The following is a 27,862-nucleotide window of genomic DNA, read 5'->3' as shown; positions in this document are numbered from 1 at the left end:
ACCTATGGCCCAAGGCGTACACTGGATATCTTTTGGTCTATTTGACAACAATGCAACTTGAATAAACGGAGGGGAAAAGATCACAGCTAGTGTGACTCGGGGCCGACTAGAAGAACGGTCCGCCATGACTCTGACGGTGTTCGCGCTTTTGGCTCTTCTCTCAACCGCTGCCGCCCAGCAGGTAAGCTTACATCTAACCGCTATTAACATTAATCCGCCAGGTACATAAATCCGACAACTTGAAAACCAACGGGTTTGAGAGAGTTCTAGTGTAGTGCCCTTCATGCATGCACAGTTTAGACATATTTGAGTGTGTTATACTGTGGGACCTTGGTTTGGAGATCTGTTTATGGTCGTATCTTTTCAGGGTGGCGGAATTATGTCTCCTGGTGGTGTTATGTTAGTAGATGTTACGCCTTTCTGTGATAACGATGTTTGATAGATTACATCAGATTTAAGCGTATTCGATCGGAAAGTTTGCTTGATTTTTCAGGGCTAACAAATCAAACAAACGCCATCGATTTTTAACCTACGACAACGAAGACATCTTAACGTAACGCATTGGACAAGGAAAACAATGTGGCGTTGTTGCAAAGTAGAAATGAGATAGTAGTAGTGAAACATAATGCGGCCGTTAACCCAGAAAAGTTTTCTTTTTTATTTTCCGTTGCGTTGGATCTTACAAGGACATTCCACTGTAACATAGGTAGGAGACCATGATCTGATAAGCCTGAGGTAGATTTATACGTCATATGGGGTAAGATCATCTAATTTTTCAACCTACAAAGTTCAAGTGTGGTTGAATATACTTTTCGGTTGGTAGCAAGACGTTATCAAACTCTATTTTCATTACCTTTCTATGGTATGATTTTAAGAATAGAATTTACAAGACAAACTTGCAGTAACTTAGACCTCGATCAGATAGAAATATACTTAGGCAGAGGTCACCTAATTTCTCAAACTAAAGCCCCCCTCTCACTGGACACGTGGCACGCTGACGGCGTCGCTGCGGCCGATCAAATTGACAAAGCACTCAACGAATTTCGTCCACAAAAAAACGAATCTTTTTAAGCTTTGTGTGTTTTGTTGTCTTTTTGGTTATACTTGTACATTTTGACTGATATTCCCATTATAAAGTCAAGGGTAACACAAATCCAGTTGAGGACGCAGCGACGCCGCCAGCGAGAGGGGGGGGGGGCTTAATTCACTTAAACCTGGGTGCCATCCTAATTGGCCCTTAAACTATACCCTACTACAAACTACCTACTATGGCGCCCATGCTAAATGCACTTGTGCAATCAGCAATGTATACTGAACAGGGTTCACTGCAGTCGCCATGACTTCAGCAGTACGTATGTACGACAAGTGCGTGGGTGGGGCGGAAAGGGGGGGGGGGGGCAAGAAGTGACGTAGACGTTAAGGCGTGGTGCAAAGTTACTAGCCTCTACCAGGCTCCACAGGTCGCCAGAAAAATAGTAGAAATTTGCCAATTAGACATCACGATATATACACCAGAGGAGTTAGCTAGCCAGGGAGTACAGTTTGCGACCTAGGGGAATATTTGTCTATTTGGCCAATTTCTACTATTTTTCCTGTGGATCCTGGTAGAGGCTACAAAGTTACGTCTATCAACGAATGGGTCAGACTAGCCTCCAACAGGCCTTCCTACGGCGGTACGGATCGTAGAATTCGGCAAAAAGGGAATAATTGGCCTGTAGAGTCAGTCCACGGTAAGATTAAAAGTTCCACCAGGGAGCGCCTACAAATGTAACCCTTTGGTGGCCAAACTCTCCTGGAAAATATTCTCCCTATAGCCGGCGTAGTATCCTCACAGTATTACTAATCCGTAGGCCAACTACGTCAGATGAGTCACAACAATCTTCTAGTAATTAAATCAACGAAGTCATCAGGAAAGAATGCATTCCCTACCTAATCATCCAAACAGACTACATAATTCTAAATATCCTAAATACAATAAGAATGATTTAAGATAGCAATCGTAATGATGAGAGATGTCACTCTGTAAAAAGTCCATTACATCCATTCCTTAAATGCGAAGTACTGTTTGGATGTCAACAACTGGGTTTTATCAGGTTGATTAAATCAGTGCTCTGCACCAAACACAGGAGCTGTTAGATAAACACGCCGCAAGAGAACAAAGTTCTCTGTTGAGTGGACGTTGTAACCACGTGACGATCCGTTGAGTATGACATTTGGCCCCTGCGTTACACAGTGACGGAGAAAGGAATATAGATAAGAAATACGAACGCCTGATATATCAGGAGAGAAATAAAGACCTGTTGAACTACAACGATGGATTTCAAAATGTACGGGAAGGATAGGAATGATAATGATAAGTTTATTGCAAATATATTTCTGACGGGAAGCACAATGTAATATAGATATGATAATAGATATAATGATATTGAGAACCAGTTCCCACAGTATACGACATTCTGAAATATACATAGTTTTGATAGTCATCTTTTTTTTGAGGCAGAGCTAGGAACACGAATTTACCAACTTCATCAATAACGTTAATATATCTGGGTTCCTTGATTTTGATAGTAGAAAGTGTTCTTAATGTGAGGGATGGTGGGACAGTAAGAAAGATGAAGCAGTAATCATTTGATTCACCACTACATGTAGTATCTACTAATATAATTACACCAAAAGGATACATAATTCCGCCACCTTGAAAAGATTCGTTAAAACAAATCTCGAACCCAACGCCCCCCCCCCTCCCAGTAAACTGTGCATACCTGGGGGGGGGGGGGGGGGGGGGGTTCTGCACCAGAGATCTCTCAAACCTACTGTTTTCAAAGTGGCGGATTCATGTAACCCCAATGGTGTTTTATACGATTGAATAGAATAGTCTTATACAACGACCTCTGTTGTCACCACAACATCAACATCTGACTAAACATGTTTGTCTGACGAAAGTTACGCAATGTTTACGTGGCAATTTCAGACCTTTGAACAGATATGAAGATCCACTCGTGTCAGTTTGGGAAGTGTCAAAAATCTAGCAACACGCTTAAAGGCATCCAGAGCATTTTATGAGGCTTAAAACTTGAAAAAAAAACACAGATTTCTAGTCATTCCTACACATAGTAAGTTTAAATAACACTATACCATTACATATCGATATTGAAGGAGCAAAGACAAGATGTCGTTGTGTAGTGAGAACTGATAGAAAATTCCAGCCATAGTAGACTGATCGTGACTGTCCATCACAACTAGCGATTCGACCACTGAGAGAGTGACTGCATGTCCGTCAAATATTTGCATTTCTATGTTTTAATTTTACATTTGTACGTTTTGACGGGGCTATGGTATCGGTCTATTTACACTAGGCACGTGAAACTTAAGTATAACCATGTAGCTTATTTTTGAGCCGCTTTTGAGCACTTTTGATATGAAATCCGTACGCAAATGTGGTAAACAGTGGCATTACATGTCAATTTCATACAAATTACAGCAACTAGAATATTTCCAGTTTTCAAACCTCATAAAATGCTCTGGGTGCATGCCTTTAAGAAATCAAATCCAAGTAAGGCCGTACTGAACTGAATATATGGATGTCATCCACTGGGCACCCCAAATGTGATGCGAGCGTGCGGACAAAAAGGGTGGGTGACAAAAAAGTTGTCTTTGTTATGACATCTAAAATGGTCAGCAAAATGAAGAAAATACTGAACACACATGTGAAACACGGTATATCAAAAAATCTTTTTTCTTTGACTTTGACAGACTTTGCTCTTTAAGACACTTTTCCGATGTTTCCTTTTCAATTAACGGCATATATTTTGCGGCTTGCAAATTTGCACTATGGCTGCAAACACTTTATTCTTGAAAACTTGATGTGGCCATGATGAAGGCAGTGTGGCCTAAAAGATCGATAAGTGGATGTGAATGACCCTGCACTGCTTGCATTACCAGGCACCATGAGTTGGGTTTGTGTTTGTCTTTTGATGATATCAAAGAGAGGAGGGCCTAGGGGGTAAATGTTGGCGCGAACTAACGTCAGACGTGTTTAGGTTGTCATGGACTTTCACCAATTTTCGACTAGGGCGCGTGGCCACCTCGCTGCGACCTAAAATTTGACAGAGCGCTCAACGAATCTGATAGATAAAATGCAAAACCTTTTAATTTGCACCTTGTGTTTCTTTTATCATACTTCTACATTTAGCATGATATTCAAATTATGAAATTTTAATTTCATTTTTATTTTCATAATTATACATTTCTACATTTAGCATGATATTCCAAATGTGAAATTCTAATTTCAGTTTAATTTTTATAATTATACAAGGATTATGCAAATCAAAACTCAGGTCGCGGCGAGGTCGCAAAGAGTTGGACTCAACCGATATGGTAGAAACACAGACGAAATTGGAGACACGTGTCATGCCATGTGTTCTCTCACCCACAAAACTCCCGATGCATCAGTTTTTTACAGTTCGTCCGCACTAGTAACATGCAACAGAATTGTCCTTATTTCATGACACAATGGTACAGAGCTAGCCTGGAACCATTATTGGATGTAGTAATTTAAAAAAAAATATGTTTATGACATTGTGATAAAGGCATTGATGTTCTGGGAGAAGATTTGAAGACAAAGCTGCATCTTAACGACGAAAACTTGCGACTGCATCAGGTTTGATCTGTGCCCCCTTTTCGGTCACGACACAAAAATCACGCAAACAACAAACATACCGGCCGTATCTCTTGCTTTGTTGATGAATGACTTGCAAATACCTGGCCACTTTGGTGGAATTTGGGGATGATGAAACTTAACGTGGCTGTACTCAGAAAAAGCGGCTTGGTCGTTTGATTTCTACGTAACTTAGGCAAAGGTAACTGTCCGATGAACACAAATACGGAGAGAAAGAAAGCAATAAATCGATATGAATTAAATGGCAACAAGAAACACGTCTTCGTTTTGCAATGATCTGTACGTTATTTCCTTCGCCGAAAAGGTTATGTTATCAGTTGCGCCAGCCATGGGTGGGTCTGAATGTATGTTAAGAGCATAACTTGGGAAACGTTGGACGTATCCTAATGATCTTTGGTGGGTGTGTAGCGGTTGTGGAAATGGAGGTGAAGTTCGAAAATGGTTCACCTGGCGTTTTCTTACAGTACTGTAGCGGGCTGTGTATTTTTGCGTATTTTTATTAGGAATGTTTAGATCCTAGAGCGAGTAGACTATAAGATACGGTAAATTCAACATTTTTACTAATTCACATACTTGTGTGTAAGTTAATTAATTTGTGTCCATGTGTTTTGTTGACGAAGGTTAGACATCCAGATGAACAATATTTACTGACAAATAAGTCTCTACAACTGGGTCAGAATCGGAGATTACTTCTGGATGTTTCAGTTGACATCTAGCGTCACTAGAATTACTTCATCCACTTGTTTAGTTGTATGCATTGTTGTAGAAGGCCTTGCGAAAGTCGCTAATTTTGTTATGTAAAGGAAAATCACTCTTGAACAGGCGACACTATAAATCTACATCCGGAAAACTAAATAAGAATTTTTTTAAAGTCAAAAACATTATCTGATATGGATGACGTTACCTCATGATACAGAATACCAATAGCTGAAATGCAAACATCTTTCATTCTATATAATTTACAGTTTGCCCAAATACTGTCAGAGTGTCCAAGAATTCTGCAAAATTCCGGGCTTTCTGGCTCCTCATAATTTGAACCAGATAAGTGACAGAAGCGCAGACCACTACACCACAGGGACATGCCCAGTCAGCCTGGTAGAGACTAAGAAATGGGTACCTACTAGTAACTTGACCTCTGTTGTGACTCTACAGGGCTTGAACCCCGGGCCTTCTGGCTCCTCATAATTTGAACCAGATGTGGTAAGTGACAGAAGCGCAGACACCTACACCAAAGGGACATGCCCAGAGACTAAGAAATGGGTACCTACTAGTAACTTGACCTCTGTTGTGACTCTACAGGGGCAGGTATGCAGTGCCAAACTGGACCTCATGCTGGTTCTGGACGGATCCGGTAGTGTAGGCGACGCCGACTTCGCCAAAACTCTGCAGTTTGCTGAGAACGTCGTCAATGCCTTTGACATCGGACCGGACGCCACCCAGGTCGGTGTGGTGCAGTACTCCGACTCCAACAGGTGAGACTTACTCTCCAAGCAGAGGAGGGGTTCCGACAGGTTTTTGACGTGTTTTTAGGCGTTTTTGTCGGGCTTTCTCCTTTGTCATTTTTTTTTGTTCCATCAAACCCCAGCAGATGTCTTTGGCTGCACGTTGAGCTCTCGTTTTCATACGAAAGTGCAGTTAGCCAAAGGGTACGAGAAGCGTAAGAACATGGCATGAACACTATGCCACGACCGTAAGACCAAGGCAAGGATTATGTCCTTGCACGGTTAGACTGGGCCTGGGCCGGAAGTTCTGTGGTGCGGGGGGAGGGAATTCCGCGCCTGGCCGGGCACACTTCGCACCTACTTATAACGGCTTGTAATAGGTTGAAGTGATTAGATTTATTAGGCATTGATCAGTGCGACCGCCTGCAGAGGTGGGGTGTGATGGAACAAGGTAGAAAGCCCGACAAAAACGCCTAAAAACACGTCAAAAACCTGCCGGAACCCCTCTTCTGCTTGGAGAGTAGGTGAGACGGTACAGTATTATGACAGCCAGGCGTGAGAAAGAGTTTTCATTTAAGCGGGTATCTAATCAAGCCCCCCTCTCACTGGACCAGCGGCACGCTGGCGGCGTCGCTGCGGCCGGTTGAATTGACAAAGCACTCAACGAATTTCATTGACAAAAAAAACACGAATCTTTCTACGCTTTCTGTGTTTTGTTGTATTTTTAGTAGTACTCATACGCTTTGCATGATATTCCCATTCTAAAGTTAAGGTTAAAGTCCCTGTCACATTTGTGCGTATATACAAGCCCGCATGAGTTGCGTATTAATATGTTTTTCGTTTAGGTTAACATTTTTTTGTTGTTGTTCAAGTAAGTTTTGCGGGGAAAAGTTGTTTTTCTACTTTGACCCACGGTTGTGCAGTCTAGTGATCGAACCTACAAAATCACTTATTTGGCTGCCAATTTAACCTAAACCAAAAACATGTTAATGCGCAACTCATGCGGACTTGTATATACGCACAAGTGTGACAGGGGCTTTAGTGACTTCTCCTTGCTTGTGATAGTAACAATGGCAATGAGATTGCAAGTTTTCCCTCTCTCCTCCACATCCAGTATGGAGTTTAATCTGGGTGCCCATGCCGATAAGCCGTCCACAATAGCTGCCGTGAACAACATCGTGTACCAGGGCGGTGGCACGACTACTGGAGATGCACTTACGTTCGTAAATAACCAGGCAAACTGGAGGGGAAACCCTGTGCCTAAAGTACGTGTAATTTAATCATTACCTTCGCCGAGAAGGTTATGTTTTGTACAGCTTTCGTGTGTGTGTGTGTGTGTGTGTGTGTGTGTGTGTGTGTGTGTGTGTGTGTGTGTGTGTGTGCGCGCCTGTGTGCCTGTGTCCGCATGTAAACGGTATAACTCAAGAATGCCTGGATTGATTGTCATCATACTTGATATGTGGGTAGGTCTTCTTGAGACCTCAAAATGATTAGATTTTGGCCCCCCTGGTGGCTTGCTATAATTCTGCAGCGGAATATCATACTTTGAACAACTTGCCATCAAAATTTGGGTAGAAAAGATGATCATCTGGCATTATCCATACAAATGAGGTCCTTATTTGCATAATAGCTGAAAAAAATTGTAATATGCCACTCGAAAAGGCTAACACCAGTCGGCGAAGGTATGGGGTCGTGGAACTCTAATTTATCTATTCATTGGTTTGGCTACTCAACATGCACAGCCAGGGCTGCCCAACTTGCATGTGGCTATTACAAAGGGCAAGCCCTCCTGACAAACACAAGACATAACAATCATTTTGACATTGACAGCATAACGAGCTATAACCTCTTCGAGTGACATATCATAATGTTTCTCAATGGCTATGTAAATAAGGTCCTCATTTGTATAGATTATGTCAGTTGGCCATCTTCGGTAACAAAATAACACAATTTGCTCAAAGTATGAACGTCTTATGCTTTGGTCCCGTTTCCAATCCTGGACCCGGCCGGGCTGTTTGTGAAAACTAGAAATGAAAAAAGCATATCAAGAAAATACACAATATATGGTTATGGGTAATTTTTAAAGGTTTTGTGTCTTTTGTCGTCTTTCATATCATATTTCCGTTCCCACAAGCTGCCCGGCTGGGCCCCGCTTTGGAAATGGGACCGAAGCATAAACAAAGAAGGCTATTTTAGCATTTCCTCATAAATCATGTAAATGAGACTCTCATTTGCATGATTTATGTCTAACAATCTCAACGTTCACCTAGCTTCCATTTTTGGGCCTAACCGACTTCCGTGCGTTGCTTCAGGTGGCGATTGTAGTGACGGACGGTAAGTCCACAGATGACGTCACCGCTCCGGCCCAGGCTCTGGCTGCACAAGGAGTCGCCGTGTACGCCATCGGTGTGGGCAACTACGACTTGCCAGAGCTGCAACTGATCGCCAATGGCAACAACAACAATGTGATCGAGTTGACAGATTACAACGCCCTGACGGCTGCCATTGACCAGATTGCTGCACAAGTTTGCATAGGTAAAAACCTTCCGCTGTGAAGTATAACGCTAGTTTACCTCAATCTGATGCATTTTTATATCCATGCAAAATGGAGGTACTGTTTTGGTGTCTGTGTGTCTGTGTGCATGTGAGTGTGTTTGTGTTTTGATATTTGGTATGTGGGTAGGTGTTAAAAAGACAAAGGTCAAAGTCGATTTTGGGCTCCCTGGTATGTGACCTTGGTACTGCAACAGAACTTCCTTTTTATGAATCTTTTGACCTGGACATGCTGTGGTCTTGATTTGTTGGTTGCTCAACCTTCACCAATCATACACTCAGGCTATAGTTGTACTACATGTCAAGTTAGTTGACAAACGGTAATGTGTGTATTTGAAGAAGCTGATACGTGGCCCTGAGAAACGTTACGATTCAGCCAAAAATAATTACTCAAGCAACTGAATAAAGTTTTTGAAACAGTCAGACGTCTCAGACAGCATCCACTTTCTTTCGTCAGTGACTAACGATAGGACTGAGAACACCAGGTTTTAAAAAACCATATAAAACTTGGTGTTCTCAGTCCTATCGTTAGTCACTGACGAAAGACAGTGGATGCTGTCTGAAACGTCTGACTGTTTCCAACCTTTATCCAGTTGCTTGAGTAATTATTTTTGGCGTATCTTACTACCTGGATGTCTTAAACTTTCATCAACGTGTTTCGATTCAGCTTTTCCACATCTGCTTGGAGATTACTAGATGCACGAATGGTGCAAACGTACACTTAGACTCACGAAAATGACTGAGTCTCCTTGTCTTATTCTCCAGACATAGACGAGTGCCAGTCCCAGCCCTGTCAGAACGGAGGCCAGTGTATCAACGGGGACAACCGCTACGACTGCCAGTGCGCGCCTGGGTTCACCGGAACCAACTGCGAATTCAGTGAGTGTCAAACGCAAGGTTCCCTGATAATGATAGCTGAAACGACAGAGCTCCTTGATTCCTAAGCTTATTATATTTCACCCGTACGGATGGATGAAATATATTGTTTTTTCTCCCTGATGCTCAACTTTGTTTTTCATAAATATAGTATTCGGGCTAGATTTAGACTCATCTTAGACTCAAAAACATTACACAAACTACAAATTGATATAGAACAAAAATAACTTAGATAACAAGCATTATTTCAAATTACGAAGTATGTTTTATTTTTCATCAGGGCCAACAACACCTGCTCCCGTGTGTGACGCACCGCTTGACCTGTTCTTCGTTCTGGACGGATCCGGTAGCGTAACCGACGCCAACTTCGACAAGATGAAACAGTTTACTAAGAACGTGGTCAACGCTTTCGACATCAGCCCCACGGCCACCCAGGTCGGTGTGGTGCAGTACTCCGATTCCAACAGGTGAGATCCTTCTCTGGTCTTAGAATGAAAATTCATCTGCGGCAGTTCGTTCAGACCCTTGTAGTGCCGTGTGGCACATAGGGCACCCTCCTTAGCAGGGCACTCACCTATTCACCCCGGCCAATTCAAGTACATGTATAGGTCACGTCACCACCAAACAGCTTTCAGTCAATCAGAGGAATGGCACAAGCTCATCTCGTGGAAAGACCGCAAAGGTCTGGGAAGCTATCAGGTTACTTCTTATATCTACATAATGGCTGTTTGTGCCAAAAAGGCTAGCTCATGAATGATATATAAGCAACAGTCAGTTGAAGTCATCAAGACCTCAAACCTTGGGCCAGATGATCAGGGTAGATTCTTGAAGCTTTGTTGCTGAGAGATTTGACTCGGATAGATAAGTTTGTACATAAGGCTGCATGGTTCCTTGCTGTTTTATTTAGTAGCAGGGAACATTTTACAGGTAGGGGTTGCTAGCCCTTTAAGTGAATGGAAAGACGGGACCTCGCATTTTACATCCCTTTCAAAACACGCGTAACCGAGATGTCCTGTCCCAGGATTGAACCGGGGTCTCACAGTTACCGTTGACTAGATTTTATCACTATAAAGATTTATCATTGATCAGATTTATTCGGTCCCCTGAGTGGTCTTCATGGGCAATTTTGACTGTACATTGCAAGTTATCAAAGAATGGCTGGCACTGATTTCTGAGTTTTCAATTGTCATCTTTATAGAATAGAATGTATCTTTTATTCTCAACCAAGTATTTACATGAGCCGACGTTTTGATGACTGTCTGTCAGTATTCATCAGGGCAATACTGACTGGTTCACAGTGCAGTGAAGCTAGCCCCCCTCTCACTGGACCCGCGGCACGCTGGCGGCGTCGATGCGTCCTAAACTTTGTTTGTGTTACCCTTGACTTTACAATGGGAATATCATTCAAAACGTTCAAGTATGTCCAAAAAGACAACAAAACACACAAAGCTTAAAAGGGTTTGTTTTTTGTCGAGTGCTTTGTCATCGATCGGCCGCATCGACGCCGCCAGTGTGCCGCGGGTCCAGTGAGAGGGGAGCTTTACAATGCAGTTTTCTATTCAGTCATTCCAACCTGATGAAATTATTCACGGATGTCATCTTTACAGCTTGGAGTTCAACCTCGGTGACAATGCCGACAAGCCATCTACCCTGGCCGCCATCGACAACATCGTGTACCAGGGAGGCGGCACCTCAACCGGGTCCGCCCTGGAGTTCGCCCGCTTGAACGCAGCTTGGAGAGGCGGAAATGTTCCTAAAGTAGGAAACGTTGCATGTAGCACAGTATGGGATAAGACACACTGTGTGTCACGAACTGTGCTCGATTGGGCACGATTCGTGACGGTGTCCGCGTGTCACAAAACGTGCTTTTGTCCCAGGCACGGTTTGTGACACGCGGGCACTGTCACAAACCGTGCCTGGGCACAGTATGTGACAGGGCACAGAACGTGACGCAACAGTCCCATAGCCTGCCGTTTTGAGGCCGTAGGGTCAGTGGGTTGTTATCCGCTGTGTCTATGGCACGGTCAGCCTTTTTACCGGAATAAACGGGAACCTGCGATGTTAACTCATTGAATATTTCCGAAATTTCACCTCTCTTTTTTTGTATTTCTCACTGTGACCCCGCTAAACAAACATCAGCAAATTCTGAAAACATACATGGCGCCTGGCCGGGTCACCATTGCCAATCGCCATAAGTAAGTTCTATTGATTTCTTGACCCCTGTGCCATTAATACATTATTTCAGGTCAAATTACAGCAACATACGATGTTAAAATGTGATCATCAAAACATAGTGTATTCCGGTAGATTTCACCCTCCTTTATGGGTATTCCGGTGTATTCCGGTGTATTCCGGTAAAAAGGCGGACCCTATATGGCACGGTATTGAAAGGCAGAGCCCATCCCTTACATCAAACTTATATCAGCGCTACAATATCAAATCAAAAGAAGTTGAACAAAGATGCGAAAGAAATTAAAAAAGATAAAATGAAAATTATACAAAGATATGAAAAAAATTATACAAAGATATGAATAAAAATTATACAAATATATACCTTCCTTTCGCAGGTGATGATTGTGGTCACAGACGGCAAGTCAGGTGATTCCGTCACGGCGGCCGCCCAGAACCTGGCCGGTAACGGAGTGGAGGTGTACGCCATCGGTGTAGGCAACTACGATTCCGCCGAGCTTCTAGACATCGCCGCCAACAACCAGAACAACGTCATTGAGTTGACCGACTTCAACTCCCTGCAGGCGGAGATAGCGCAGATTGCTCAAACTGTCTGCGTAGGTTAGTAGTGTGGCTTAATCTCCAAGCAGATCTACACGGGTGACTGAATTCAACTACTACGGGGCTGGCTGGAGCTTATCTGGCTGACTGGATCTTCTCTGGCTATCATATACAATTTTCGCGCCCCGTGTAGATCTGCTTGGAGATTAGTGTGGCTGTCACTTGGAAGTTCGTCTGTGTTAAACAGCCTTCAGTTTAATTTCTGAATTCCAGTTTATATTCTATAAATTAATATGTCAGCAACCTTACATCTATATGGCCTGGGCTAATATCGTTTATTATAGGTAAAAATGATGTAAGAAATACGTAACTGCCATCGATGACCCCCCTGGGGATTAGCCCAATTCGGCAGAATTCTGGGAACTGGAGCTAGAATTTTTCAGAATTATGAACTGGGGCTAGAATTTTTCAGAATTATGAACTGGGGTTGAATTGAATTTTTCAGAATTCTGATTACTGGAGAATTTCCCAGAATTCTGTAACTGAAGCCAGAATTCTGAGACTGGAGCCAGAATTCAGAGAACTGGAGAATTTTGGGTCATCGATGTCTGTTACGTATTTCTTACATCCTTTTTACCTATAGTTTACGATATTATACCTTTTAACCTGTAGTTTACGATATTATACATCTAGATGTAAGGTTGCTGAGATATGGGAGGTCAGTCCGAAATTAAACTGGCGACTATTTTTCGTAGAAGTAATTCTGTATCAAATTTAAACTACAATTTCCAACACAAGTATTTGGACTTGCCCAAATTTTCGACTGATTAATTCTAGTCCTTATCAAGGAATGAGCAATACACTGTCTTTGGGACGTCACGTTATGTAGATAGAACACGTGACTCGGTGAGCAGTGGATCATACGTTGCAGAAAGTCTGTGGCGCCCTCCGTCTCTGTTAAGGGATTGTTGTAAAGCCCTGGGATAGATGTCTTCTTTTATTCCTCTTGCTGTCGTACATACAAATCACCATGTGTCCAACTGCTATGATTATCAGAACTCATGTAGGAAACGCAGAATTCAAACAGCTATTTTACATTTCCCATTTCATATTGCTTCTATGTGGCAGACTATTCTGTTGAACTACACACGAAGGCCCTTGTCACACGTTGAGGACCTTACCACGACTTTGATTTGCTCCACACCACGCATCCAAGAAGAATGTGACTTTCCCGACTTTGATTTGTCAAATTTCATAGTCGGCTTGCGCAAACGTAGTCAACGACCAGTAGTCAACCAGTAGTCGACTATGGTCTGGAGAAGGTCGGGGGACCATGGTCTGCTATATGTGACAGTGGCATGAGTTATACGAAGATGTGATAGAGATGTCCCTGACTAAACTCACGAATCTGTTTCTCCTCCTCGCCACAGTTGCCCAGACCCCCAACCCTTGTGTGAGCAACCCGTGCCAGAACGGCGGCCAGTGCGTCAGCATCAACGGCGGTCAAGCGTACCAATGCCGCTGTCCGACGGGATTCGTGGGCCCTCAATGCCAAATAGGTGAGTGCCTAAGAGCTTTCACTCTTGTACGTATATTCAAGTGCGTAGAGCTGCATATTAACATTTTTTTTTGGTTTAAGTTAAGTTTGCGGGGAAGAAGTTGTTTTCTACTTTGACCCACCGTTAAGCAACCAAGTTATTGAACCAAAGAAATGACTTCTACAACTACTTCCCTTGTTTGACGGCCGAATCTTCTCACCGTTACGCCACACGACGCCACAAGTTAAACCAATTGCAACCTTACTGACTAAGAGACTTTTCTTGCCTTCCAGTGAACTACTGCGTGAACCACCAGTGCCAGAACGGCGGCGCCTGTGTGAACCAGCCCGGCCAGAACGGCTACACCTGCAACTGTCTACCGGGATGGGAGGGACCGCACTGCGAATCACGTAAGTGCAAATGTTATATGTAAATACTTTGCGTTTGGGAACGCATCTATTAGCAGCGACACCTGTGCTGCATTGCAATGTGAACCAGTCAGAATTGTCTTGAAGAAGGTGACAGATGGTTACCGAAACATCGGTTGAATAAATCACTTGGTTGTGTAAGAATATTATCTTTATTCTGTAAATGTTCGTCGTTTCGTCGATGTACAAAAGTGAAACTTCCATCAGCGATCAAATCATCATGGGTCACAGCTTACTGATTTTTTTAGAAGAACTATTGTAACTTACCTAACAGTGGGGTTCACGCGCCACTAACTAACCAGTCTAACTGGTCCGGACCTTTTAGCCTAGTGAGTGCGGTCTGTGGGCTGGCGGGCCCGGATTCGATCCCCGGGAGCCAGGAGACTGTTCTACTGGCATCTTGTGTTTCAGTGCAAGGCGTCTTATTCCGTCTCCATTTTTGTTCTTTCCGTACATAAATTATAAAGGTTGAGGGCCATTAATTAACTCGCACTATCTGTACAATATACCCTTGCTATGCATTGTTTCATGTTGCAATTAGCCCTCGGACAAGAACTTGCAAATAAGGTTATCATTATTATTATTTAAAAAAGTGAAACTTGCAAGTAATGATCTCGGTTAGATCAGGTCTTCTTTCCACTAGACGGCGATCACTAAGCAACCATCGAGAGACCAAAACAGCATTTGTGTGACCCTTGACTCTATAATTGGAATATGATGCACGATGCGAAAACATGATTTGAAAGACAACCAAAACACTCAGAATGTACAAAATCGTGTTTTGACTTTGTCAATGGAGTTTGTTGGAGCGATATCTGTCAAATGTTTGGTGGCTCAGAGATCGCAGCTTCTATAGTGGAAGGTGTTACTTAGAAGCCGAACATTCTCAGATCATACAGACGTAATCGGGGGTATCCCTGTGGTGTAGTGGCCTGCGCCTTTGTCTCTCACCACATCTGGTTCCAATTACTTGGATCAGAAGGACTGGGGTTCAAGCCCCAGGTAGGACATCTCTGGACAAGAGGCACATTGAGTCATACCAAAGACTTTATAAAAATGGTACATACTTGTGAAACAGTATGGAAGTTAAACACACTTCACTATCAGTGGACTAGCCCCCTGCTACAGTGTGGCCCAGGGCTATGAAACGGAGATAGGCACCGCCCTATACATCAATAATGGTGTGAGAGGATTTTAACTAACAGACGTAATCAGACATCTCTCTCACGTTGATAACAATCTTTATTCCACGTGCAGCATCTTGTCAGAACACCGTCAGCCTGTGCGGTAACAGTCCCGGATGGCCGGATGTCAGTCTGTGCTCAGAGAGCTATGTGCTCACCGCCTGCCCTGAGTTCTGCGGAACATGCAGTACGTATGTTTTTTTATCTTTACATCTGATGAACAAATGTTCTGTTTGTTTGTTTGCTTATTTTTTTGTTTGTTTCAGCCTAATGAAAATCTCGAATCGGCCAACAGAACTCAAATGATCTCTGCATCTGAGGAATGAATGTTATGTTTGTTTGCTGGTTTGTTTGTTTGTTTGAGCCTTACTTTATTCATAAAAAACTCAAATTGGCCAACAGATATCTGCAACAGATGAATGTTCTTTTAGCTTGTTTGTTTGTTTGTTTGAGTCTTGATTTATTCATGAAAAACTCAGATTGACCGGGACCCCGAATCATTTTAACCCGGCCTTAAAATCATCGCGGGACCCGATAACAAATAGACGCCGTAATCGTTCGACCACCGGGAGGTAGCCCACCGGTACCCGACAGTCCACCGGGATAAATTCGTGACTTCGGGGCCCGGCAGGGCACCGGTTCAATTGGGACCAAATCATTATAGGATATGCCACTAGTGTTATACAAGGAAAAGAACTAAATAATTTGTTTTTACCTTTCAGGCTGCCCCACAAACCCTGAGTGTAAGAACGGTGGTAGCCGTGGTAACGACCCGAACCTCTTTGGTGAGGATACCTGCGACTGTGTTTGTGTTGGATCATGGACTGGACCTACATGTGAAGGTACTTACTAGTATTCATTCTCTTAGCCATCGTGCCGTTTTGCATGTTGAACACATAGAAGACAGTAGAATAAACGAACTCATAAATGACACTTTTCTGATGTTATAACTAACGTTTAAACAGATAACGGTTGTCAATAGATTTGGTCTATGTTTGTACGAACATTTGGTGTCTGTTTGTGTGAGGTTGTGGTCTACGTTTGTATGATGTGAAGAGTTGGTCTACGCTAGATTCGGTTAACGTTTCTGTTAAGATTTGGTTTATGTTTGTGTGAACATTTGGTCTACGTTTGTGCGAACATTCGGTCTACGTTTGTGCGAACATTTGGTCTACGTTTGAGCGAACATTTGGTCTACGTTTGTGTGAATACTCAATAGAAAAATCCATACTCTTATCAGAATAGGTAAGGTATGAACGACGAATGCAAATATTGGTAATATGTTTTTTCATTCCGTTTCCGCATAATCATGAAGAAATGATGACACCGTCTTCTGATATTTTTTCTAGTCTGTTCCCTGTCGTGTGCGAATGGCGGCGTTGTTGACCAAGGCACATGTACCTGCGTCTGTCGGGACGGCTGGGATGGACCTACCTGCTCAGGTAATGTCTCAACTCCAGATATCATATCATACATAATATTACTAGTGTATAATTATAGGAAAGTGTCAACAAATTCTGAAACACATAAACGTAAAGGAGAAATGTCGTATTTTACGTCCGTACTTTGGTTCAAAAGATCTCTAGTACTTTCACATGTACATATGTGTAGCTTGAGTGTCATCTCACCTTTAGTCCAAGGTTCTACCTTCTTCAACGAAGATCCAAGGTGACAGGAACTAATGCTAGGGTCACCTAACCGGGGCCCGGTCGGGCTGTTTACGGAAACGAAAAATTAAAGTGCATATCAATAAATTTGCACCAGCTATGCTCTTAAATAATTTTGGGTACGTTTTGTGTTTTTGTTGTCTTTTATATCAAATTTTTCGTTCCCAAAGACTGCCCGGCCGGGCCCCGGATTGGAAATGTGACCCTAGTATAGCCAAGATCACTCTACGTTCCGTGTGTTTGAGTAGAGGATAAAATGGGAATACACTGTAAGCTGTAGACTGATTTTTTTTGCAAAACCATTCTCTCTCTTTTGTTGTATTGTGTTCTAAAAATGAATGTAAGATAATAAAGTTTCCAACCTTGTTAAGTGTTTGAAATGAGACGCACTAAGGAATTGTTTTGGTATAGGATAACAATGATGATAACAAAAATGGGAATAATCTAAGACGAAAGCAAATAATTTCAAGCAGTCCAGCAGGAATGCAAAATTATCAGAACTACTGTAAATCACTTAAATATAGCGTCAGGAAAATAACGCGGTTTGGGGAAAATGGAGTAGGTCACTGTATTTTTAACCGTTCGAACAAACATTACTGTCTCAAATATTAGTGGTCAAATATTAGCGATGATGAAATTTTAGCTGTTGACTAGTGACAGTTAAATCAGCTAAAATCAACTTACAGTTAACAAATCAAGAATTACAGTATCATATCTCATTTGGGAAGTGTTATGTATGAATGCAGTAAAGTTAAGTTTTGCATTATTGTTGATGACGTATCCTGTTTTCTTTTACAGACGTGTGCGCAGATTCCAGCACCCTCTGCGGAGCTAACCCTGGTTGGCCCACTGTGGAGTCATGCACCGTGGACTATGTACAGGCCGCTTGTCACGCTTTCTGTGGCGTCTGCAGTAAGTTTTTTTTCGGTTTACCTCACTTCGAACATGGTCGAACATGGTTCGGGATCTGAGAAAAGTCTGGAAATTTAGATCCCATATTTGATCATTCGCACACTGAGTCTTGGCGTCACAAATTGAATTCTTGAGTGGTAAAACCATCTCGGACAGCACGAAAATCGATCAGTCGACGAGTCTCTGAGTTAAATGCTACTTTCAGGTGAAAAATACGCTCGAGTCTCTGGTGATTATCAAATTTTGGCGACCTTCTAGCGCATGATGCGCCGAAGCTTGTCGACTGTATAATAGGTCAAGGTCTGCATACGTCAAATATCAGAACAATCTGTATCTGCACCATTAAGAATCTGTATCTGCATCTAAATAACCGGTATAACCCCCTTCGGCGTAAGGGCCCTGTCACACTTGTGCGCATGAGTGCGCTTGAGTTCCACAGTAACATCTTTTTTTTTATTTAACCCTATCCAGACTGGGCTTTTTTGGTATATCTGGGACTCGGGGGGGGGGAGGGGGGCTGATTCGGCCCCCCCTCATAATTTCCGAACGGTATGATGTATCATCACCAAATTTGTAGGGAGTGATATTCACGTCAAGTTTTATAATTCCTGTAATTTTGGTGACGTTATGACGTAATATGACGTAATTATGACGTCATCGATGTGATTTTATTGGCTAAATAGGGAATTCCCGTAATATCTAAAGGAATTAAACAAAACGGTTTGTATTATTCATTTTAAGGTATGCAAAGACATACAACGTCAATGGTAGGTACGTTGACGTCAAAATGACGTCATAGAATGGCGTGATGTGTTGTTAGCGATCCCTTGGGATCCGCCATCTTGGATCGGCCATTTTAAAATTTTTAGAAATACTTTTTTTCCACTTATGACCCCAAATGACGCTGAAAATGGACTAAAAACGCTAATCTAAATGTTTCTGATAAAGAAAATGTCAGGTATTGACGATTTTAAGGGCGAAAAAGCCTGCTGATACCTGAAATAGTGATATAGTCCGCCATCTTGGATTTTAGCTGATTACGTCATCAAATTAGCATAAATTATGAATATTAAATCAGGAAAGTTACATCTAATTACATGTTATGTTATACATGAAGGAAAACTAGTGTAGTTGTGCAAGAAAACCCGAGAAATATCATTGTTTTCAAAATATTAATGATTTTTGCATAAAATGCCAGTCAGAAACCCGTTGCCATGGCAACATGAAAAAATGATAAACTTAAACCATTATTATAAAATTGTTGCCAACAAAATTTTTGGAAAAGTCACCAAGTTTGGTTGTCCTAGCATACATCGTTCGGCAGTAATACGATGTCAAAGTTGGCGCGGGCACTTTTAGCCCCCCCCCCCCCCCCAGTCTGGATAGGGTTAAGTAAATATTGCGAAGAGGAAGTTGTTTTCTACTTTGACCCATTTTTAAGCAGTCTAGTTTATTGTCATCAAACCAAAGAAATTACTTCTTCGGCTGCAAAGTTAACCTAAACCAAAACCATGTTAATACGCAACTCATGCGGGCTTGTATATACGCACAAGTGTGACAGGGGCTTAACACACCAGCTTCGCAGGCACGCAGCGCGGCCGCAGCAACTGGTTATATCACACTGAACGACCTGTCACACCTAACCTTCGCATATGTAACTGCATGCATTATTTAAAGCTATCTAATGAGGATGCCTCTACAATACTGTAACGAGTTCCTCTACGCTAGATCTAGGAAAGTACGAAATTTTGAACACATCCATCCTAAGTTGATAAGTCTGGTACTTAAATGTATAACTATTTAATGGCCTTTTCTTAGCTGCTTTTTCTTTAAATTTTGTTTTCATTATAACATTAACGTTGAATACACGTGAGACACAGGCAGCTTTTGCTGGTGTCGTGACCCACACGCATATTAACCTATTTTTACACTTGGGTGGAGTGAGGAAAGTCATGTAAAGTGCCCTTTTCCCAAGGGCACAAGAGTCAGGGAATTCGAACCCGGACCGATGGGTTCTGGGCCGAAAACCCTGCCGTTACGCCACACGACCTCACATAGCTGGTAATAGGTACTTTTAAATGGTAATAGGTAAAGAAAGTTTCCGAATTGACTTAAAGGCATTCAGAGCATTTTATGAGGCTTAAAACTTGAATAAAAAATTTCATTTCTAGTCATTCCTACACATAGTAAGTTTCAATAACACTATACCGTTACATATCGACATTAAAGTAGCAAAGATACGATGTCGTTGTGTGGTGAGAACTAATAGAATATCCAAACCATGATCCTGACTGTCCATCATAATCAGCGTTTCGACCAATGAGAGAGTGACTGCATGTCCGTCAAATATTTGCATTTCTATCTTTTAATTTTGCATTTCTACGTCTTGACGGAGATGGGCGGGGCTATGGTATCGGTCTATTCACACTATAGGCGCGTGAAACTAAAGGATCACCATGTCGCTTATTTTTGTGCCAGTTTTGAGCACTTTTGATAAGAAATACGTAGGCAAATGTGGTATAAACGGTGACATTAAATGTCAATGTCATAAAGATTACAGCAACTAGAATATTTCCAGTTTTCAAGCCTCATAAAATGCTATGGGTGCCTTTAAACGTCTCCTGCCGTGTGTGTCTACAGCGCCCGTGGTTGTGAACCCTCCCGTGGCTCTTGGTAGCTGCCAGGCCCCGGTAGATCTGGTGTTCGTCGTCGATGGATCCGGCAGCGTCACAGCCCCAGAGTTCGAGAAAGTCAAGACCTTCATGAAGAACGTTGTTACGCAGTTCACCATTGGTGCAGCCGACACAAAGGTAGGGACATGGAGTCACAATCAGTGGTGCCTAAAGCCCCCCCTCTCACTGGACTCGCGGCACGCTGGCGGCGTTGCTGCGTCCTAAACTGTATTTGTGTTACCCTTGACTTTATAATTGGAATATCATTCAAAACGTACAAGTATGACCAAAAAGACAACAAAACACACAAAGCTGAAAAAGTTTTTTGTCGATGAAATTAGTTGAGTGCTTTGTCAATGCAATTGGCCACAGCGACACCGCCAACGTGCCGCGGATCCAGTGAGTGAGAGGAGGGCTTATCCAAACGAATTTTACGGAATTCATACGAGTTGTACTTAGAGTAAAGCTCGTATGATGACAGGCGGACAAATGCACTCGTACTACAAAGATACTATCGCCTGAGTAATGTAAAAGAATCATGATACACGTGGTCGTGCAGGCAAATGGGGGAGGAGGGTACCGCTAAAACTTATCTCTACAGATTTTACGCGTTATACGGTTAGCTACGATGTTTGCACGGTTTCATTACGTCGTTACGAACCCATTAATGGCTTGAGGATGTGGATTCCATCGACAATTTTAGTTTTAGTAGCTGAAAATACGGTGTTTGTCAACTGATAACATTAATATTGATAACTTCGCTATGGGATGTCGGTATGCAACAACTCCCTACATGTATATCTCGACTTAATTCCATGAGACGACGGATATTATAATATAATTCAAAGTCTATTGCAAATACATGCCCGTTGGCTAATTGCAAGGACAAACAACACAAATACTGATGAAAAATACAATGATATTAAGGGCTACATCTAATGGTGTGCTACATTCTGAAATGTACGTGGTGCTAGTTTGGTCGAGTTAGACTTCTTCTTTTGAGGTAGTGGAAGACGAATTTGCCCACTAATTATAAACTTTATCATTATCTCAATTGAAACGTCCTTTGTCTTCAGGTTGGCGTGATTCAGTACAGCTCCACCGTACAAGAAGAGTTCTCCCTGAATGCCCACTTCACCAAGACCGCTGTTCTCAACGCCATCGACAACATCGTGTACATGGGAGGCGGCACGCTGACTGGATCAGCCATCACCTACATGAAGGACAACAGCCAGTGGAGACCGAATGTGGCCAAAATCGCCATCGTGGTGACTGACGGGCAATCTAGCGACGACGTGGCAGGTATACTGAATACTTTATTAAGGTCTCATTCATGTGTTACTCCGAGTGTGCAGTCTAAAAGAGTCCGTACCCAAAAAATGAACGGATGCATGAACGTGTGTTTATATCGGTGGGAAATTCACTTTTAGCCATCCCAGCTGATCTCAAGCGTCAAAATGATGACAGCTTGTTTGTAATTGAAGAAATCAGCAGGTAAAGTTCGGCATGTTGGGTGATGAGGCCGTGTGCTTACAGGGAAAGTGTCGGGGGGGGGGGGGGGGGTGTAGCTAAGTGCCGTTTGTAATTGCCATAAGAAGGAATTGAATACCTACAAGGAGTTGGCAATTTTTTCACATGATCTAGAGTAAATGTGCTCAACATAGACTGAATGACCTTGGTGCATTTCCTATAGCTTCATTACAAACGCGCTCATGTAAAACACGTATTATAACATGCAAGCCTATGGGGCAAAAAACTCATGAATGAGACCTGAAGTACATTAGCTAACACAAAGATTTGTAAGCAGCTAATCTTCCTGTACATAAAACATACACACATAAGTGTAAGACATACAAACTACATAAAAGTATGTACATTCTACATCTAGTCAAATGTACTGATTTATATACACGAGAAGCTCCTGTCGAAACTTAGACTTACTAGCAGATTGAACGCAACGGCAAGTATCCTGGCAAGGGACTTATTACGTTTTGTACCATCGCTAAGAAGGTTATGTTTTTGATTTTGCTATGGTGGAGTGACTGTGGATGTAAACAACATATTAACTTGAGAAGCTGTGGTCACGGCATCGTCATGGCGTTTAATAATATTGAATGCTGAAATACATGCATTTCAGACAATGAAATAAAGACTTTCCACCATTTGATAGGTCATCCAGCCTCTAATATTTCATTTCACTAATTTTTCCGTCACTTCAGCTTCCTTTTTGCATCATCATTTGTATATGCTAATTCATTTGTATCCACTTGATTGTATGTATAGATGTACGAAAGTCGCTGTACTTTTGTTGTGTTGATAAAGGGTTCCCTTTGATTTAACCGCTGAACATTCTAACTTAGTAACTTTGCTTATATTTCCGGACTATTGTAGTCAGCATAACTCAAGAACCTCTGGATGGATTATGATGATATTTGGTATGTGTTGGGAAGCAGAAAGTCAAGGTCAAATTTGGCCCCCCTTGTATGTGACCTTGGTACTGCAGCAGAGATTTAGTTTTTTGACCTGGACATGCTATGGTCTTGTTTTTTTTGTGGCAGATAGCTTGTGATGTAAGAAAAAAGTGGTGTAGGTTTGGTCCCCCTAGTAGCTCGCTCTGGAACTACAGGGACGTTTTTGTCAAAATCGGCTTGATTTTTGCATCCTTTATTTGATCTAACCAGTGAACGTTCTTGTTTAGCACCATCCACCGCGGCCCAGAACACCGGTATCACCATGCACGCCATCGGTGTTGGAGGCAATGTAGACCAGTCCGAGTTGGCCGCTATCGCCAGTACCGCACAGTACGTCAACACCGTGGCAGACTTCGACGCGCTGGACGCCCAGATGGCCCAACTGACTGCCTCTGTCTGTGAAGGTACTGTGGCAACAGCTAGTTTACTAAGTTTCATCAAGGATATTATTGGTTTCATAGATGAGTAATTCCCAGTTGGACACATAGTCTTTACAGGATATAATGATTCTCAAATCTTACGTATAGGAGACATGTAGAATATAGTACCTCTCAATGTTCTCACGATTACCTTACGGTGTCTATTTGTTGCGGGGTCCCGAGTTGATTTTAACCCAGAGTTAAAGAAATCCCGGGCCCCGGCCGTGATAAAAAAATAGCCCAGTAGCCGAATGATGTTCCACTTATAGGGGTCACGCCCAATAGTGAAAAAAGTCTTTAAACCACCAAGCGTTGACCCTTTTTCTTAATTGTGAGCTTAGCATAACATAGTCATAGAGTTGTACTCAATTTCAACTTCATTTATGACCCTTTGCCCTCCAGGAGCGAACGACCAGTGTGAGTTGCCGGTGCTTCAGTACCAGACCTGTGTGCAGCAGGCCCTCTCCACCTGCTACTCCCAGACCGGCGCACGCGAGGTCAACCGGGTCAGGAGGAGCGCCGACACGCCCATCACCCTCCGTCGCCAAGGTAACGTTAGGAGGGACAACGCCCTTACTAAACATGTTCTTTGCGTTGTAGGAAAGATAATTCTGTGTGAAAGTGATCTCAAACCACTTTCTCAATAAAAATGCTCTGTGCGTTGTAGGAAATATACTAGGATGTGTGAAAGTGATCTCAAACCACTTTCTCAATAGAGATGCTCTGTGCGTTGTAGGAAAGATACTAGGATGTGTGAAAGTGATCTCAAACCACTTTCTCAATAAAGATGTTCTGTGCGTTGTAGGAAAGTTAGGATGTGTGAAAGTTATCTCGAAGCAGTCAAGCTAAAATGAATTCAACGAACAGCTGAGATACGCTTCCATTGGTCGTAACAGAGAGGACAAATGCTCTGTTTCATTGTACCAAGGAGATCCACTAGCTCTTTTTCACAAGTACAATGAGCAGTAGACCATTCCTAAGGTCTGCACTTCTAATATTAGTACTAGTAGTTTGCATGTTGGGTGAGCAACAACAGCCGGGGATCGAACTCATGACTTCTTAGTCCAGAGGCAAGGTCACTACATTTGTAGCACTGGACTATGCACTGCACTATGTGTTGCTAGCAGACTTTCATTTGATGAAAACAGATGGGCCACAAGGTGCTCCTGCATGTTGATAATGAAATACAAAATGTTTTGAGAGTACAGTCAAAGGCAGTCCCATACGACATTTGCATAGATAGGAGGGCACCTGAGCCAGAAATGTAAATTGGTTAACTTAATTGGCCAATCAGGCGCTCACACTTTGTAATGTATTGCCTCCATTGGCTGTCACTTCCAACACCATATATGGTATTGGAGGTGACAGCAGTGGCTAAATAATGCAAAAAAATCGTTTTCAAGAGCTAAATGTTTTCTGTGTGTATTTCCCCCAGCTGTAAATTGGTTAACTCAATTGGCCAATCAGGCGCTCGCATTTTGAAATGTAGTGCTCCCATTGGCTGAGGCAAATGTTTTCTGTATGTGTTTCCTTCAGCTGAGGTCCATGCTATGGTGAGCAGCCAGGGTCTGCTGGCTGTTGTGGCCGTCACCGTGGGCGTCGTCTTCGTGGCAGCCATGACGTTCACCTTCAAGATGAAGCAGCTGACCAAGCGCAAGGCCAACGGCAGTGCCTAGCTCGTCCACGATACTATTTCATACGTGATCTAACATGACACCCTACAACTTGTAATGTTAACAGAATAAACACAAAATCTCGAGATATTACCTTGGTCATATTCAATTGAAAATCAACTTTCTGTGTCATTTTTCATATCATAGAAATTGTTAGTAGTTTACATTATTCACATTGACTTCCCCTGTCTATGTTGTATAAGTCAGGGAATGTAAATTGTACACCAGATTATTTTACTAATTGAAGAAATAAAGAACTCAGTCTTGAGAAGGCACAGTGTAGCGTGTTGTTTTTCATGTGAAGGCATATACAGATAATGTAAATACTAAAATGGCATTTACAAAATATTCTAGCAGCAAACGATATATTTAACCCGTACTTTAGTATGGGCAAAATATAAGAAATGAAGCCAGTATAGGCTACTCTTTTTACGTAGAGTGTTGTTAGCAAGTATCTTATAGTTCAATAGATACATTAGATAGGTGATTAAAATCGCAATCTTAACCCGGTATCATAGAAAATGAAAGATACACTTAAATTAGAGATCAACAAAAGTGAAAAGCACCCCAAAATACAAATAACTGAGGAATGGTCTTGTTGAATTTCGATAACACTTAGAATTGTAGTATAGGTTCTAAACTGTGTACAGTTGGTCCCATTGTTAGGGGTTTGATTACTTCTTTTACCCTCAAATCTTTATATAAAAATGACCGATAGAGTTGCATATGATCTAGATGACAGTAACGTTAGTTAAGTATAATTGTGCCAGCTGACAGCTTCATAAATGACAGCTTATCAACTGTGACATAATTTGATACTGGCCATGGAAACAGACGTTTCAGACTTCAGTCATAACAAGCAAAGTTAACACACAGTCACAAAAAAACAGTATTTGTACTTGTCATAATATCTACTAGTATGTAATGTTGGTCACACACTAAAACACATCTTAAAATCATAACAACGAAATCAATGACAAGTCAAATTTTGCAACTCATGGCATCACCAAATAAAGACAAAACAATTCAAATCAAACCTAAGGACGGAACTCCACAAAACAACTTATAAATTACAGTAATTCACACTTTGATTCTGTATTCTATCTATTAGTAAGGCATTTCATGAGTATGGCTACTCAGCTTTTGTGATTTTTCATTCTCACATATAGAAGCCTTTCAGTTCAAATTAGTATCCAAACCACACACGACATTTGATTTACATGTATACAAGAAAAATGAAAAATAAATTAACGGCTATCATAAACTGTTGTAGTAATACTGAGAAGGGTTCTCGAATCAGGATGCCACTTCTATTAGTCTCAATTATTTAAATTATGGCAATCCAAGCCACCTTGAAGATTCTAAATTATGTACTAGCTATATATTAGATAACTCTTAAGGCACAAAGATGTCACCTTCATACATTTTTACTTTACTTTAAAAAATTGGATACTATAGAAATAGAAGTTACAAAGTTTCACAATCTTTCAGGACTCTGACATACCGGTAGTTGCAATCGTAGTAGCACTGTCTCAGAACGTAATATGTACGTACTAGGTACATTTGTACCAAAAGGTACCATGCTGATGAATTTACCAGCATAGTACCTGTACCTTAGTTGCAATGTTTAACAGTCTAACTTGTAGTTACAATAGAATTCATCTGTTGGATGTTTCGTCGACGTTGAATTTCATCCGTTTCGATATCTTTTCCGACACAACATTTGGAAACTATATATAGATTGGGATATCATCGCTATAAATACAAAGTTCTTATACGATATGTTCTGTTGAAGTGCTGATCGTAGTGGAATATATCATCAGGCCTGTCAGTCAGGTATCAGATGGTCATTCATGCCATACATTACTCATTATAACTCTAAAGGCACAAAGACGTCACCATACACTGTCTTTTACTTTAAAACTTTCTACTTTACAGTCTTTGAAGTCTCTGACATACTGGTAGCTGTGAACATCATAAGATAGACATATGCAAGGCACTAGTTACTCAAGCAACTGCATAAGATTTGGAAACGGTCAGATGTTTCAGAAATCATCCCGTCTTTTGTTACCAGATGCTGTCTGAAACGTCTGTCCGTTTCCAAATTCTATCCAGTTGCTTGAGTAACCGCTACCTTGCATATCTTATTACCTGGATGTCTAACTTCATCAACGTATTAGATAGACTTGTTCATGCCCTTGTCGCTCAGACATCTCTGCAGCTGCTCCTGGAGTTCCTCCACTTCTGACTCACTGTCACTCCCCAGGGGAACCACACCCTCCTCAGGATGGACCTCCTCTGTACAGGGGAGACCACAAGTGTTACATTGCTGACATCACTTCACATTTTGTACTTTATGCCCACTTTCCACTAGAGGCTGCGACCACTAAAACCAAGGAATTCCAAAGAAAAAAGTTTCCTTCTTACGTTTTGTGTGTTTTGCTGTGTTTAAAGTCATACTTTAACATCTTGCATCCTATTCCAATTATAAATCAAGGGTTACACAAATTTTCGTCCAGTCTTGTGGAACGGGGGCCTAAACAGAATTAAAAAGAGCTATAATTTAGCACTATAATTACTTTGGCCATATATTATTGACAGAAGGTTGCCCAATATAAA

The 27,862-nt window shown here is 41.9% G+C and overlaps 2 protein-coding genes across 2 annotated transcripts in view; one reads left to right on the top strand and one right to left on the bottom strand.

Moving 5' to 3' along the window:
• Positions 1 to 25,518, top strand: LOC136427288 (matrilin-4-like). The gene is made up of 19 exons (XM_066416099.1): positions 1 to 181; positions 5,978 to 6,150; positions 7,235 to 7,385; positions 8,433 to 8,655; positions 9,439 to 9,552; positions 9,830 to 10,016; positions 11,157 to 11,307; positions 12,117 to 12,339; positions 13,710 to 13,838; positions 14,111 to 14,227; positions 15,503 to 15,616; positions 16,152 to 16,271; positions 16,779 to 16,871; positions 17,895 to 18,008; positions 20,649 to 20,818; positions 21,757 to 21,982; positions 23,379 to 23,555; positions 23,973 to 24,119; positions 25,107 to 25,518. The coding sequence occupies exons 1-19, from the start codon at positions 125 to 127 to the stop codon at positions 25,244 to 25,246; spliced, it is 2,826 nt and encodes a 941-aa protein (XP_066272196.1). The 5' UTR covers positions 1 to 124; the 3' UTR covers positions 25,247 to 25,518.
• The window catches only part of LOC136426570 (PAS domain-containing serine/threonine-protein kinase-like), a 28,098-nt gene continuing 25,743 nt past the window's right edge, over positions 25,508 to 27,862 (bottom strand). Inside the window, exon 21 of the mRNA XM_066415233.1 lies at positions 25,508 to 27,541. Coding sequence (XP_066271330.1) covers positions 27,420 to 27,541 — 122 coding nt within the window. The 3' untranslated portion in view covers positions 25,508 to 27,419. The remainder of the gene's footprint in view (positions 27,542 to 27,862) is intronic.

Source organism: Branchiostoma lanceolatum, chromosome 2 (genome assembly GCF_035083965.1).
Source record: "Branchiostoma lanceolatum isolate klBraLanc5 chromosome 2, klBraLanc5.hap2, whole genome shotgun sequence".
NCBI lineage: Eukaryota > Metazoa > Chordata > Leptocardii > Amphioxiformes > Branchiostomatidae > Branchiostoma > Branchiostoma lanceolatum.
The sequence above is the reverse complement of the archived record's forward strand: the minus strand, read 5'-3'. Positions and strand labels throughout refer to the sequence as shown.